Genomic DNA, 15,307 nt, shown 5'->3' on the forward strand with positions numbered 1-15,307 from the left:
AGCTCGCAGTGCAAATGTTCAAAGAATGCAAGATTCACACAGAATTTATACACAGAATATATGAGAGTGGCCACATTCTTGAAATGAGACAGACGCAATAGAGACTCGATTCAGGCCTTATCATAGATAATGTTTGGTTGTAGTGGAGGAACAGCGAAGGTCACTGCGCTCCTCTCTGACAACTCCTGTCTTAAAAGTAAACACAATGATAAAAAGTTCTATTCAGGATAATACAGTTTCCCTTTAAGACGGTTATGTTTATCGTAAAGTATCACAACACATTCCTTTCATTTCATTGGCACAGGTGGTTGATGGGGGCGGGACAGGAGTTTTGATTGGGTGACTGGGAGGACACAGGTAGCCAGCTGATAGAGAGCTACGCGTTTATTATCCGAAACCGTGTAAGATGAAACGCTGATCCGTCTAGGAATCGTGTCGACGGTAAAACGCATGGATCTGGGATTTTAACAAATCAGTTCAATGATATAATAACTTTGTTTAGTTGGTTTGTTTTAATATAAATTTATAATTGCCTGAGTTTCAGTCACAAAGATATCAGAAAAAGCGGGAAGGTACAAGTAACGTTACAGAAAGAAACCTCGACATCCGTTCAGATATAAGTTCTTGTTTTGTTTCAGTAAAATCTGGGACACATTTTTCTGCCGCGAAACTTCCCAAAATGTTGTCGACATTACAGTTTCCAGCTATTTTTTGGTGCGTAACAGGTGAGTATCGATCGTGCACCCCCTCCCATCTTCTCCTGTTGTTTCTTTGTCCACCTATAAAACACACTGTTTGTTCTCTCAGCTGACGCAGTAGAGGTGAGTTTCTTTGTGTGTAGTATTGTAAGATGTTCCGCTGCCTCGGTGTGACTGAGTCAGGAATGTAATTTATGTTTGTTTTTGTTTTTTTTGTAGGTTTTTTCGCTTCTTTCGCCCAAGAATGCGGCCGACCACCATTAATGGAGGACAGGATTGTGGGAGGGATGAACGCAGCAGATGGGGCTTGGCCTTGGCAGGTGGATATACAGGTGGGTTCCTCTGAAACGGGCACGTCCGTCATTTACAGCATCTAAGTCTTCTGTAGTGTCAGTTGTGCCTGTGGGTATCTACATATGTGGTTCAGTGTGGGTTTAGTTTAACAAAGTGACCTGCTGAGAGAGGGATTTGCCTGTGATGCAGAGGTGACTCACTCTCTTTCTCCCCTCGGCTTCCAGACAGTCAGTGACGGTCATATCTGTGGAGGCTCCATCATCACAGAGTCCTGGGTCCTATCAGCCGCTCATTGTTTCCCCAAGTAAGAAAACTCAACCCAGACAAAAATCAGCAGGTGAACTCACGGCTGGGCACCGATCCACAGGCTCTCTGCTTCTTTAGTGAGATGTCTGAATCATTTTACTGGAATCCTGGTAACGGCCAGTGCAGTTTTCTTAAAGCCCTTCAGCAATATTTATTTATTCAAGGAGAATATTTTAAAAATGGTTGCATCAGATCAAAAACTGACAAAAAAAATGCAGATGTTATCATTTAATTCATTAAATTTTACCTGATGAAGGTCTGATGACCATAATGTTGTTAATAAAGTAAGCACAGGTGCACATGATTTTAGTTTTTTTGTTTTTTCTTTTGAAACAATTTTTTCCTAGACTATGACAAACATTAAGCCCATTGTAAGGAACACCTGCCTGCCTTAAATCCATTTAATGCCCTTTGACAATATAAAATTATAAGGTTTCGCATTTCAAGTTCCCCTTCCCGTTCAGTGTTCCTCCTCTTCTTTCAGTCCATCGGATGTGAGCTCTTACATCATCTACGCTGGCCGGTACCAGCTGAACGGTTTTAACCAGCACCAGTCATCGCATCGTGTGAGACAGGTGGTGATCCCGTCAGGTTACAGCGAGCCTCACGGCGGGAAGGATTTGGCGCTGGTGCAGCTGTCCAGCCCAGTACTCTGGTCAGATCGCGTCCGTCCCGTCTGCTTGCCCGCATCTGGCACTCTGTTCCCAAGTGGCATGTTGTGCTCCGTCACCGGTTGGGGGAACATCCGGGATGATGGTACGGCTTGTTGAATTCTTTACATCATTTTAGCATTTGTGCCGACTACTTTTATTTAGCACTTTAATGTTTCATCAGTTACCAAAAAGCTTTTTTTTATTTTTCTAGAATTCTGGCATGGAAATACAGTCCTGACCATTAGTATTTAGACATTTACACATTTTTTGTTCTTCGGGCCCTTTGCTTCACACAATCACTTTGAAATGAAATAATAGATGCGACATTGAAGTGCTGAGTCTCAGCTTTAGTTGGGAGATAAAGCCTGTTTAACACATAGTGCTGAAAGTGATGAAAAGTACCTGGACAGATGCACATGAAGTCAAACAAAATCATCATATTTAATATTCTGTGGAGAATCCTTTGCAGTCAACGACTGCCTGACATCTTTGATCCACAGATGTCGGCAGATGCTTTGTATTTGCCTCCTTCAGCTGCTGACTCTTGTGGGGTCTCTCTGCTTGTACTCTGATCTTCATCAGGTGAAATGCAGCTCAGTTTTAATTGAGATCAGGCGACTGACTCGGCAAATAGCAATCCAGTGTGCCTGTTCCACTGAAGCCATACATGTCCAGCCCATACAAGAACAACCAGATGAGGTGATGGCTTTGGGCCATGAGCTATTCTTCAGATAAACCTTTTTGTTTCATCAGTCCATAGAACTTTGTTCCACAACTCTACTGGTTTCTTTCTGTGTGTTTTTTGTGAACTGCAGCCTGGCCTTTCTGTTTCTGTGGTGAATCCTCTGAGCTAGTTATGGTCATGAACCCTTCTCTTGATTGTTGACATGGAAACATGTTTGCCTGCATCCTGCACAGCATGCTTGAATTTCTGTGCAGTCATGAAGGGGCTTTTTTTTCACTATGCCGTTCATTTTCTGCTCAACAAGACTTGTGCTCCTCGATCCTCCAGGCCACACCTGCTTTTTAGAATGTACCTGACTGTTGATTTTGTCAAACCACCTGATTTTGATGCTTCTTTTGAGCCTAATTATTATCAGCTTCACCTGCATGGGTCACCTCTTTACTCAACAACGAACAACTAATGTTGAAATATCACAGCTGCCCAAGGAACCTTGTTGTGTCAACTTTTTGAACCCTTGTAATTTGGGCTCTGTGTTCAAAGGGCTATATCTCGCTCACAGTCCTTTCGATATTGACATGAACCTGCTAGATTTAAAGCTGAGACATGGCACTTAATGTAACATCCATTATTTAATTTCAACCTGAATGTGCTGAAGCATAGAACCAGCAGAGCAAAACATGTGTAACTGTCCAAATACTTGTGGACTGGATTGTAAATGCAAATGAATTATCATTTCCATGTTTGTATGACTGCTTTCCCTCATGATCCTTTTTTGCTTTTTCAAAATAAGTAACGGGTGGCGAGTGTCAGAAAGAAAACAGTAAGCGGTCATACGCTATGAATGATCTCCCTCTCTTTGCTAGAGGTATATAGTCTACATATCAGATGGGTTATAGAAGCCAGTCTCTCACCAGGAAGTAATATCTAGAGATCATTATGTTTGGATCATAATTTCAGTGGAGCTGTAACGTGACGTGATCGGACTGTTATTAAATGCTGCTTTCAAAATGGTGCCAAACAAGTTGTGAGTAACTGATATGAGCGGTCGTAAGCTTTTACACCTGAGGAATTCAGTCTGTTGTGTTGCGCGACTGTGGAGCACAATTGGATTGAATTCCAATAACACTTTTTTGCCTACATTTGTCATATTTGATTATAGATGTACCAAATGAAAAATACTGTGATATTTAATTCAGCTATCAATCCCTAGAATTTCTTTCTCGTGCAAAGATCAGTGTCTTGTGGATATTTTAGATGAGTGCAGTTGATTCTGATCCATGTTGGCTTGTGTTGGTTTTTATCTGACATCATACACACATAAATAATATTTACACACAGTATCCAATTGCAAATACTACACTATTCAAAGAACGCAGATTCAAGAGAACTGGTTATGTCTACATGAAGACAAAAACATTAAAACTATAGAACAGGACAACAAAGAATGTATGTCTGTGTTTTTACTTGATGATTTACACTGAACAAAAAAATACTAAAAGGTCACATGTCCTTTGAACCATACTATATAGTAGATGAAAGCTCACTGGCCACCTGTTCAGTTGCAGAAATTCAAGAGTCTCACGCTCCTTTTGTTCTCCATCCTCCATCTGTTCTCGTATCCCACTCAGTCCCTCTGCAAGGAGTCGGGACTCTGCAGGAAGTGCAAGTGCCAATCATCTCTCAGAGTTCTTGTCAGGAGATGTACCAGACGAACCCGACGGAGAGGGTGGACATCCTGTATGACATGATCTGCGCTGGATACCAGGAGGGCGGAAAGGACTCCTGCCAGGTACTGTTGCATCAGCTGTTTGTGCTGCTCTGTTTACATTCACAAATACATGGTTGTATGGATGAGCAAAACAAGAACCTGCACTGGGTAAACGTGGATTGCTACTTTTCTGCACTTTGATACCTCCCAGTGGTGAAAGCTGAGTGAGTCCGTTTGTGTTGTTTTTCCAGGGTGATTCAGGAGGGCCTCTTGTCTGCAAGATGGTGAATGGGACCTGGGTGCAGGCTGGGGTGGTGAGTTTCGGACTGGGCTGTGCTCACGCAAACCAGCCGGGTGTGTACACCAGACTGACTACCTACTCAAGCTTCATCGGCAACACGATACCAGAGATCAGGCTGTATGGCCGAGCTGATAGGAACTGGTGTGGGAGGGCTGCTGTGCTGGTCAGCTGTCTGTCCACTCTACTCATCCTGCTTCAGAGATAAACCACTTTGAAAACTGGAGTTCTGGGAGGTAGAATGTAAACCAGGCCAAATGAAGGAGAGTAATATCAGACATAAGTCCAATGTGATCCTGAATAATCAAACTAGAACACTGTATCTGACATGCACATGAAGCCATATTGAACAAGAAATGTACTATAATCTTAATTTTATAGCTGAAACTCTACATCATGATCTTTGAGTCAAAGTAGCTTTGATAGGTTTTTATTTTAAATCAGAATTATGAGATAAATAAGTTATGTCTTCTGTATTTAAAATAAATTGTTAATTTGATTCTTAAAATCATCTCAGTGCTCTGTTCAACCCCTGCTAACTGAGTTTGTATCATTTTACATTTGGACTGAATCTTCAGCCCTCGACTCTCAATACATGACATGAAATATTACAAACCTGTTCTTAGGAAAAGTCATTTTCAGTGCACAACCCACGTGTTATTTCAAATGTTTTCTTTAAATTAAATTAAGATAATTTTGAATTGTAGTGTAGTTCATTGAATATCCAAAGGCAGAGACGGGCAATGACACAGATTTCTTTATTATAAAGAAAGCACAGCAAGTCATAATGGTAAAAAACGTCTGACTGGTAGTGCCTATTAAAAAAAAGCTAGCTTTTAAATTAATTTGATAAGTCTTCATTCAAGGTTTTCATGCTCCAAAAAATATAAACAAATCCAAGTGTTATCTTTTCAAATTCCAGGAAAGGGAAAGTCAGGCGTCAGGGGGAATGGTATCAGAGAGGATCATGGGAGAGCCGAGCTGCAACTCCTGTTGCAGTGATTCCAGATCAGCTGGAGTCATGCGGTGAACCTCGCTCCAATCAGATAAGAGGGAGGCCGAGAGGGGCGCCGAGTCAAAACTGATGGAGGAGAAAAATGGAGAAAGCATGAAGAGTGGCGCTACTTTTAATCATACAAAAATATCTTCATAATGAATTGACCCACCACTGAAAGTCAGTCATGTGTGTCTGCAGCCCTGTTCAAATTTCAGGTGTTTTTCAGTGCTTGGTCAAAGCTCATAAAATACACTTTACACTTTGCTGCGTTGACACTTTTAGAAGTCGTTTACAGTGTAGCTTATTAAGCAGTCGATGACTAAATCACTTAAAGTAAATCATGAAATGGGAAAACATGAAACCCTGCTCCTGACCTGGGTTTAATACACATCTAACACCAGCTAATTTATTTGTATAATGACTTCTTTGAAACCTTAAGATATTAATGAATGGCCCACTAATATTAATTCGGGTCTTATCAGTTGTTAAGAGTTTCTGTCATGACTGCAGAGAATGATTGTAACCCTAATATTCCACAGAAAATCTTTTCTCGTTTCTGATCTGGAAAAATCAAACTCGAATCATATACTCACCAAGCTTAAACTAATGCAGTCTAATAACAGTCCTGCAATAAATCCTCCTTTCGTGATGGTCAGTTTTTGTTTAAACTATTTTAAGTGTTAATTCAACTGTCTGCTCATTTTAGAGCCTGCAGTTTGTGGTGTATTACCTAATACTGGAAAGTTTTTTTTTTAATTTATTTTAGGCCTACTGACAGCTCTCAGTATAACTGGTATAATTCAACTGTACATTTGTAGATGCCAAAATGACCATAAAGTTGATTCAACATCTCTCTAAAGTACTTGGCACAAGAGTTGCCACTGTATTTTGAACCCTGGCAATCTTTGTTCCTCACAGCTTATATATTTCCATGTTGGTCTCCTTTCTTTGCTTCATTGCTTACATAGTAAGCAAAAGTTACAAAAAGCAGGATTTTGGTACTAAAAAAAAGACTAACTTTGGAAGATATTCACTTAATATTATTAAAAGATTAGAAAAGGCTTCAACAAGGGATGTCTTTACAGCCAGTGAGGACAAGGAGGAACAATTACAGTAACCAGTAATTGTTTTAATGTACATATTGGCATGTGAGTGTTAAGATACACTTGGAAAAATGTGAAAGTATACTTCTCTTTTCACCATGAAATCCTCAGAGAGAAGGTGGTAAAGTAAAGCATACAGCTACACAAGATCTGGTAAAATTCTTTGGATTAGCTGCAGCTGAAGTAGAACCACAGTTCAGCTGCAGAGCCACATTTTACTCAACTACAACTAAATACACAGCTGCAGGTAATAAAACTCAGAGTATCGAAACAAGCTCATGCTGTAGACCTCACCTGTCCCGGTCACAGTGTTGCAGGTCTGTGAGAGACTGGTTGAGAAGGTCATCCAGGTCGAAGCCCACGCCGTAGCCAGCGCCACTGCCTTTAGGGGTGACCGAGAACACCGGGGGTAAAATGTCCTCCACCTGACAGGAGAAAGGGGGGAAACATTAGGTCAACTGTACTTTGTATCCTTCACATCTGTTCAAGGCCAGCAGAAAATTGTGACATTTAAAGCTTGTATATATGTAGAAGAAAATCCTCTTTTTGTACATCTATAATGAAAGCAACACCAGTGCTCCATTATTACATATACTGTCACTTCTCTTAGGCCAAATCCTACTTCAGAAGAACAGTAGAATATATCAAAACACAGCAAAAGAAACACAAACCTGGGACTTTGACAGCTGCAGTGTTACTGTGTGGATGTCAGGGGCAGTAGAAGGCCCTTGCTGTCCTGTATCTGTGAATCCCAAGCTGGGATGAGGCTGTGACGGGACTCCTAAAGCCCCACAGAGAGGGTTTGTGGTCTGTGGCCCCGATTTCTCCCCTGCAGTGGGACACAGCTTCTCCATCGGCCCGGCGCTTGTAGTCGAGTGGGAGTTGAGGTTGTTTTGGCCGCTGATATCAACATTCCCATTTGTCTCTCTGGAGGTAAGTGTTGGAGCTTTAGTCAGAAAACTCTCCAGTGGAAGCAGCTGCGACTGAGGTTGAGGGTCCGGCTGGGTTTGACTTTGAGGTTGTAGCTGTGGCTGAAGAAAGCTCGACGGGAGAGGTTGCTGTTTCCTGTTTTGCTGTGGTTGTTGAAGTGGCCTTGTCTCTAATTGCTGGCCGCTCCAATTCCCCAAACAGTTGAAACCACTTTGTCCGTTGCTCTCATTGTGAGGTTTGAGCGTGTTGTTTTTAACAAAGCCACCAGTGACGGTCATTATATCTATCCCTCCACTTACAGCAACAACTATATCCGCTGGAGGTTTCCTCTGGCTCATGGAGAAAAGTAATGATGGTTGCTGGGTGCTGGGAGGCTGAAACAAGCTCGGCTGGTTAGGCTTGACTTGTGAGATTAACTGTTCATGAGACTGAATCCTCACCTCCTTGTCCGTGTTATTGTTCAGAGCACCTTGAGTGTTATCACCGATAGTTACGCCCCGGTGTGTGGTCACATTACAGTCCTTATTCTTTGCTCCATCGTTACTAGAAATCTGAGATTTCTCATTGCGACTGTCCATCATCTTTGTCCAACGCTGCAAAAGGCTTTTGTCGTTGTCACTCAGCAGAACCCCGCCCAGCGAGTCCCCCTGCTTTCCCTCTCTTCTCTCCTTTTCCTTCATTTTCCTCTCCCTCTCTCTTGCTCGTTCCTGCCTCTTCCTTCTCTTCTCTTCTCTTTCTCGTTGACGCTCCTGGGCTGTGACAGGCCGACGCGACTCTGGAACAGACGACAGGGAGGACAATATACCTCCTCCACCAGCATCCATGCCCAGTGCAGACGTACCTCCATCTGCAATGAAGACATCAAATTAAGCTAAAGGATGACGTGTGCAATAGTACACAAAAAAACAGACATTGAATACAATAAACTTACCACCCCTGGATTTATTTCTGAGAGCTGATTTCAATAAAGCTGCTTTAAGTGCAGCTTTAGTATCCTCTGAAATTGCTCCTTCTTTTCTGGTTCCCTCTCCTGCACATGGAGGAGGCCTGGCATTCTTGGACAGTGACTGTGAAAGGGACTGAGACAGTGACTGGGCTTGTGCCACAGAGAGAGAAAGGGAAGGCACAGTGGTGGGTAGGGGTGTCAGGGTCTGTGCTTGCGTTGCAGGAATACTGGTGGGAGCTGGGGTCATGGACTGGCCCTGGGTGGGCTGAGTCAGAGAAGCTTGACTGCTGGTTAGCTGCTCCTGTGCCTCACTGTCTCTCATTGTTTCTGAGGGGCCATCCTGACTTGACACTGGCGTTGTTAAATCTATAGTCTCTGGCTGACCGCTGTCTGAGTTGGCACTGGGCATGTCCACATCGACTGGGACACTTACATTTTTAGAGAGGAGAGGCAAGTTGTGGGTCACACGAGGCGGGGCAACTTCTAAAAGAGATGTGGACTTATTAAAGTTTTGCATCTGACTTGTAAATGCACAGCCCACTTTTGCTGGTGTGCGGTCTTGTTGCTGTTGAGATTTCACCTCACTCATTTGCTGCTGCTGTATCTGTGCTGCCTGTGAGTGTTGTGCCATGGGAACCAATGTGGATTTGGTCAGGTTGACAGTCGAGGCCTGAGCATTACACTGGTTACTGCTTTGTGCTGCAGCTCCGCCGTTCACCCTCGGCAAAGGCCTGAACTGCAACCTCTGACGACAGATCTGTTTGTTTCTATGAAAGTCCTGGATCTCCATCAGAATGGCCTCTTTAATTTGTTCCTTATTCATGGGAAGCTTGTCAAACTCAAAGTCGAAAGCTGGCACACAAATTGGCTCATCATCTGGGTCGTGGTACTTGGACAGGTAAGGATGCTCCAGTGCTTGTGTCACGCTGATCCGTTCACGAGGGTCAAAGCGCAGCATGGCCCCCAGGAGGTCCAAAGCCTGCGGTTCAGCTTGCGGGTAGAGTTTGGCCAAAGGCATAGCCAACTGTGATGGAAGACTCTGAACATAGGAGCGTACTCTGTCAGCTCTAATAGCACCAATTAAACCCTCAGGAGGAGTGCCTAACACGGCCAAAATTAGCTGGAGCTGGTGGACGTAGTGCTTCCCAGGAAAAAGCTGCTTACGCCCCAACATTTCAGCAAAGATGCAGCCCACAGACCACAAGTCGATGGCCAAAGTGTAGTGATTCAGAGACAACAGGAGTTCAGGAGCACGGTACCATCGAGTTGCCACATATTCAGTCATGAAGGAATGAGACTCCTCAGGGTGCGAACTGAGACCCCTCGCCATGCCAAAGTCGCCGATTTTTAGCTCACAGTTCTCGTTCACCAACAGGTTGGAGGGTTTGAGGTCACGGTGGATGACGTTGGCAGAGTGCACATATTTAAGGCCTCGGAGTAGCTGGTATAGAAAGTAGCGTGTGTGCTCTGGGGTGAGCGTCTGGGCAGAGTGTATGATCTGGTGCAAGTCGCTCTCCATGAGGTCCAGCACCACGTACCTGCAAACATGGGAAATGTTAAAGTGAGATGAGCTTCATTTAATAGGTGCACAATCTGCTCACATGACGATCAGAACTGAGGTATTTTGATGTACTGATGAAATGGTTTCAAATTGTGTTAGTTTCATGTTTTCAATTTCCAAATTCATACATTTTTTCAGATTCAAATTTTGTAATAATACTTGATCAGTCTTACTGAATCCTCTCGATGAGCAGAAAACTGAGCTATTTAAATAGTCTGATGGAAGTGTAGTTGTTATTCATTGACGTAAACCTACAGAGTTTTGCAGACTATCCTGGTCTGAGGTGTGTGTGTGTGTGTGTGTGTGTGTGTGTGTACATACACAGACTTGAAGGCAGAGTGGGGAAGGTTTGGCTGCAGGATGTCTTTGATGGCGATAATGTTGTCATGTTTGAAGTGCTTGAGAATCTTGAGCTCTCGCAATGTGCGTTTGGCATTTGTCACCACTTCAAAAGCATTGGAGATCTTCTTTATTGCCACCTGCTGGCCTGTGAAACACAAATGATTCAGAGAAAAAAAAAAATAGAAGGACAGGGTGTACAACTGAGTTTGTCAAGGTCAGTGAATTTACACACAGAATGAGTTACAGTGTGTTCTTCATCAAATCAGCCCTACCATTGTCCCGTCTCCTGGCAGATGAAACGACTCCATACGCTCCTGTGCCGATGGTTTCTATGACATCGTACTCCTCTCCAACGTCGAACTTCACATCCAGAGAGTGTGCTTTAAGCAAAGCCAAGTTTTTTGCTGTTGTGCTGGTGTCTGTGGTGCCTCCCGTTGCCTCAACTCCACGCTGGTTCTGGTTCTCTCTGCTTTTGTCGGTCGCCATTCTTTCGGGTGACATGGCAACAGGTTGACCGTTTTTACATTCTCCACCCTCCTTCGTCGACATTGTGTCTGTAAAGAATCAAAAATAGAAAAGTGAGAGGTATTTGTTGATATCATCTTACAGGTTATGTAATGTTAGTGAGCCAATGTTATTTTTACTGCTCATGTGTGCAAGTCTGGCACTTTTGTAATCCTTTTTTAGTGCTGTTAAATACAATTGGAGCTGGGCAATTAGGGTTAATTACAGTGCCTCTTAAATGTATTCACCCTCCTTGGAAGTTTGCATGTTTTTTTATGTCACAAAATTTAATGTAATTTGTGCCTTGACTTGAAAAGGGCTGCTCACTCCACCCATGCAACCTGACAAAGCTTGAGCTATTTAGCAATAAAGAATGGGGGGAAATTTGAAATTAGTGCCCAGATTAGAAGTGAAATAATTAATAATTATGCGATTAATTGACCAATTGGTCGATCAACAGAAAATGAATTGGCAACTAATTTGATAATCGATTAATCGTTTCACTGTCAATCAGAAATGCCAAAAAATATCTTGTTCCAGTTTCTCAAATGTGAGCATTTCCTGCTTGTTTGCCCTGTATGACTCTTTAAACTATGGGGAATATTTTGCTATGTTTTGATACGTAATAAACATGATAATAAAAGCAGATCAATCAAAGATGAAAATAATAATTTAGTTGCAGCACAAAGTGAAAGTGTCACAGTCGATAAAAAACATTGCAGCACCTTCTGGTGGGAAAACGTGAAATACATAAAAGTGACCCATGGCTGTCTGATAGTTACCAGCATTTACCTGTGTCCCTTCAATATTCAATCCTTGCTTTGTCAGCAGCTATGAAACAATGAGGCAAAATGTAGTACCTGTGAGCATTAAAACGAGCTGATAGGACAAAAACGAGGCGTGACTTCACACCCGTAAGGCCTGGCAGTCAAGTGGCCAAAACCTGTAGCTCTCGGTCGAAAGACGCGTCTACATTACAGCTGCTTACAAACGGACAGAGGGCAAGTCCGTGAGGAGCTGTCTTTCAGGTACCGCTACTTTTCTGTACAACAGAGGAATTAAATAAACTAACTCCATGATAAAGACCTTACCCACTTTATTTTTGACGCAGGGGCGTAGGCTAGTTACCTGAAGCTCGGGTTTTCTAGGTACGTTGAACCATTTATTCCTCGGTTATATAGCCAAAACGCGACATCACGGGGACGTGCTTCTCATCAACAGAAGAGACTTTCACCATTTGAACCAACCACGACACCTGAAACCATGTTTTTAATCCCGTAGTAACGCGGCTATGTCTTGTTTTTGTCTACCGCCTCCTCGTTACAGTTCCGTGTTCCGTTTGAGTGATATGTGGCGGACCAATCAGATGAGGTGACGTCCGAGAGACTGTCGAATAGGAGCAGAGGACGTGGTGGGAGGGTGGAGTCCATCGCAGATAGTAGGGTCTCTGTTTTTTGGGTTGTGGTGACGATGTTTTCCAGAAGTTAACTAGTTTAGGAGGAGCTACATTTGGACAAAATTACTTAAAGCACTTACATACACTGTTTATATGTGTGATGGACCTAGAATAATAATCGTGTAGACCAATTACCTTCCACTGCTATTACGAATAAAAAGTAGACCTAATAACTTATCTAATTGCAATTACAACAGTACTGGATCATAAACAGAGAGCCTGGTAGACAGTAGAAAAGATAGATAGATAAATTGATATATTGATTGATTTTATTTTATGAATATGCACCATGTTAGCATGATAAACTACATAAAGGACCCCTGCCAAATTAAAATGCAGGACCCATCTTAGTTGTTATTGTTCCCTAGAGGTGCTGATTTTCTAGGTGATTCTTTCTTTCTTTCTTTCTTTCTTTCTTTCTTTCTTTCTTTCTTTCTTTCTTTAACCAGATAATCAAATTAATTATAACCAGCTGACAGTGAACCTGGAGCTTTTTGGAGCCTGGTTGGTTCCAGCTTTCCTGAAACTGGTAAGGAAGTAATGTAATATCCAGTAATGTAATGCATATTGAGTAGCATACTTTGACTTTTGTAACTTTATTTATTTAGCTGATAAAACTTCTGTAAAATTTTGAATGCAGGAGTTTTGTTTGTAATGGAGTAGCCTATTTTTACACTTTGGCATTGCTACTTTTTAAGTAAATCTGAGTAGGCCTATTTTTTCCACCACTACTACTGATTATACATGAGGGACAGTGTTTGGACAGCAGATTGTGCAGTAATTATGTGCTGATGTTTTGAAGCACCAACAGTGAGGGCACTACTTACATTTTCCCCACAGGCCTGAAAGACTGAAGTCCACAGTAAATACACAGGAGACACCCTTCTGGCTGGTCCAACATCTGTACGCAGCTGTCCAATGACAGGCAGCGGTAACAGTCGACTGGACCAATCAAAAGTAAGAATCTGTCTTTTAACACGTCGACTTCACTTTGAGGGACAACTTACTGAAGTTTGAAAGGAAACCCTGAATCCGACTTTTTATTCATCTCCTATAGCTTTCTGAAGTCGTGATATAAATCTAAAGTGTCTATAACAAGATGGCAGCGGCTGGTAACCAGGGGATACCTAAATGGGAGAGAAAAATGCGGATATTCTTGTGCGTTTTTGGTTTGGTTCTGTCTGTTTATGCGCTTCACGTCGAGCTGTCCCGAGAGAGAAACCCAGATTACAGGGCGATGTGCGACCTGGGGGAGTCTGTGAGCTGCTCCAAGGTTTTTACCTCTAGGTAAGTTCTTTTTTTAAAATTTCTTTTTACTCCAGATTTTGCTTCAGTGTTTCATTTGTCCGCTGTTGTGCAGAACCAACAGACCTCGACCTCTTCTCTATTGAGCAATGCTCTTTTTTTTTCTTTTTTTTAAATTCTGCCTGTAAACTGTGAAATGTGAATATTTGATGGCAGCTCCAACCTCTTTCGTTGCCACGTGTTAAATTCCTCTGGAAGTGCTTCACATCAGCTATTTTACATTGTGAGAATACCAAGTGGATATCCCTTAACTTTTCCTGTCAAACTGCTTTTCATAAAATAATTTTAACATGTCTGATTATTTGTTATGCAAATTATAAAGCAGTGATGTCTTATCTTATCAATAATGTGCTGTTCTAACTGTTTCCCCTTTCTTTTCTTGGCAGATGGGGACGTGGCTTTGGTTTGGTCCAGTTCTTCGTGGCCAAAGATAATCCTCTGAACCAGCCCAACAGCTTGCTTGGCATCATATTTTACACTCTGCAGATGGGCCTTGGTTAGTCTGTCATTGTCCTCTGTAAATTATAGTGCAGTGCTGTGTTGTTAGGTAGAAATATTGTCTCTATTCCAGCATTTCTTGTGAACCATGACTGGCATTGAACTCTTGATACTTCAGTATTGCATATTTCGTTATATATTTTGTCTTTTGAAACGGTTAGATAGAAGCAAATCATTATATTTGATTGTTACTCAAAATTATTATTTGCAGTTAAGTCAAGCAATCAGTCATAGTTTATGTAGAATTTCCCAAATATTGTCTTTGTTGTGTCTTTTATTGATGGACTGAAATCCTCCTTTTTGTCCCTATTGCAGGATTGTCACTGTCCAAGAAAGCAGCATTGTTGTTGGTCTTCTCCTCCTGGGTGTCAGTGGCCGGCTCGCTCTATCTCGCAGCTATTCTTGCCTTTGTTCTGGGGGATTTCTGCATGGTCTGCGTGTCAACATATATTATCAACTTTGCATTGTTCTTCACCAACCTCAAACGACGGAGGGCAATTGAAGGAATGAAGGAAAAGGCTGGATAGAGCGTGCTAGTTTGTGAAATTCAACACCTTCTTTTTTTTCTGCTCAGCTGAAGCCACACTGGATCTGAAAAGTAAATTCTCTCCCACAGTACTTTTTTTTTTTTTTTTTTTTGAGGTACAGGACTGGATGTGCATCTACAGAGATTTGTAAGATGATTTTCAGAACACAAACCTTATAAAGCAGCAGTGATTTTTGTATATCAGTTTGCATTTTGATGCCAATTACACATTTTTCAACACGACCTGTTGTCTCATGTGATTTAAGCCTGGCTTGTGAAGTCCACATAAATCCTAAATCTGAATACACTAGTGTACAGTATATTACTAGGTGGTTAAAAAACAAACAAACAAAAAAACAGTGTCATGCAGTTACCCAGTCTTACCAGTAGATGGAGCCAAATGCAGAATATTATTTCAATTCAATTCAAATAACACCAGAGCTGTTTGGCTGCTTTCTCTAAAGATGTAAGGACAGTTACCCTTTGTGAGGGAAATG

General features: G+C 42.1%; 3 protein-coding genes across 4 annotated transcripts; 2 read left to right on the forward strand and 1 right to left on the reverse strand.

Annotated features, from left to right (window-relative positions):
• The first annotated feature begins 365 nt into the window (after nucleotides 1–365).
• On the forward strand, nucleotides 366–5,150 carry zgc:92313 (uncharacterized protein LOC436869 homolog). Its single transcript, XM_056365527.1, has 6 exons — nucleotides 366–725; nucleotides 918–1,030; nucleotides 1,217–1,296; nucleotides 1,783–2,054; nucleotides 4,265–4,425; nucleotides 4,596–5,150. The coding sequence occupies exons 1-6, from the start codon at nucleotides 680–682 to the stop codon at nucleotides 4,848–4,850; spliced, it is 927 nt and encodes a 308-aa protein (XP_056221502.1). The 5' UTR covers nucleotides 366–679; the 3' UTR covers nucleotides 4,851–5,150.
• Nucleotides 5,151–5,381: 231 nt separating this feature from the next.
• On the reverse strand, nucleotides 5,382–12,343 carry mapk7 (mitogen-activated protein kinase 7). Its single transcript, XM_056365522.1, has 7 exons — nucleotides 12,154–12,343; nucleotides 10,794–11,075; nucleotides 10,501–10,666; nucleotides 8,604–10,156; nucleotides 7,414–8,519; nucleotides 7,037–7,167; nucleotides 5,382–5,723 (listed from the first exon to the last, which is right to left on the reverse strand). The coding sequence occupies exons 2-7, from the start codon at nucleotides 11,068–11,070 to the stop codon at nucleotides 5,576–5,578; spliced, it is 3,381 nt and encodes a 1,126-aa protein (XP_056221497.1). The 5' UTR covers nucleotides 11,071–11,075; nucleotides 12,154–12,343; the 3' UTR covers nucleotides 5,382–5,575.
• On the forward strand, nucleotides 11,997–15,053 carry vkorc1 (vitamin K epoxide reductase complex, subunit 1). 2 transcript variants are annotated; one of them, XM_056365530.1, is made up of 6 exons: nucleotides 11,997–12,053; nucleotides 12,931–13,010; nucleotides 13,322–13,438; nucleotides 13,539–13,768; nucleotides 14,173–14,282; nucleotides 14,600–15,053. In XM_056365530.1, the coding sequence occupies exons 4-6, from the start codon at nucleotides 13,581–13,583 to the stop codon at nucleotides 14,809–14,811; spliced, it is 510 nt and encodes a 169-aa protein (XP_056221505.1). In that variant the 5' UTR covers nucleotides 11,997–12,053; nucleotides 12,931–13,010; nucleotides 13,322–13,438; nucleotides 13,539–13,580; the 3' UTR covers nucleotides 14,812–15,053. The 2 variants fall into 2 exon arrangements, with proteins under 2 accessions (XP_056221505.1, XP_056221504.1); XM_056365529.1 differs by lacking the exon at nucleotides 11,997–12,053 and adding an exon at nucleotides 12,394–12,463.
• Nucleotides 15,054–15,307: the final 254 nt, after the last annotated feature.

This window comes from Seriola aureovittata, chromosome 21 (assembly GCF_021018895.1).
Source record: "Seriola aureovittata isolate HTS-2021-v1 ecotype China chromosome 21, ASM2101889v1, whole genome shotgun sequence".
Lineage (NCBI taxonomy): Eukaryota > Metazoa > Chordata > Actinopteri > Carangiformes > Carangidae > Seriola > Seriola aureovittata.

Excerpts from the sequence above, each read along its gene's own strand:
- mapk7 (XM_056365522.1), bottom strand. The coding sequence starts at position 11,070 with ATGTCGACGAAGGAGGGTGGAGAATGTAAAAACGGTCAACCTGTTGCC. Across the intron at positions 8,520-8,603 it reads CAGAAATAAATCCAGGGGTG|ATGGAGGTACGTCTGCACTG; the intron begins GTAAGTTTATTG and ends TCTTCATTGCAG. Across the intron at positions 5,724-7,036 it reads CAACACTGTGACCGGGACAG|TTTTGACTCGGCGCCCCTCT; the intron begins GTGAGGTCTACA and ends CTCCTCCATCAG.
- vkorc1 (XM_056365530.1), top strand. The coding sequence starts at position 13,581 with ATGGCAGCGGCTGGTAACCAGGGGATACCTAAATGGGAGAGAAAAATG. Across the intron at positions 13,769-14,172 it reads TCCAAGGTTTTTACCTCTAG|ATGGGGACGTGGCTTTGGTT; the intron begins GTAAGTTCTTTT and ends TTTTCTTGGCAG. Across the intron at positions 14,283-14,599 it reads CACTCTGCAGATGGGCCTTG|GATTGTCACTGTCCAAGAAA; the intron begins GTTAGTCTGTCA and ends TCCCTATTGCAG.
- zgc:92313 (XM_056365527.1), top strand. The coding sequence starts at position 680 with ATGTTGTCGACATTACAGTTTCCAGCTATTTTTTGGTGCGTAACAG. Across the intron at positions 1,031-1,216 it reads CTTGGCAGGTGGATATACAG|ACAGTCAGTGACGGTCATAT; the intron begins GTGGGTTCCTCT and ends CTCGGCTTCCAG. Across the intron at positions 1,297-1,782 it reads GCCGCTCATTGTTTCCCCAA|TCCATCGGATGTGAGCTCTT; the intron begins GTAAGAAAACTC and ends CTCTTCTTTCAG.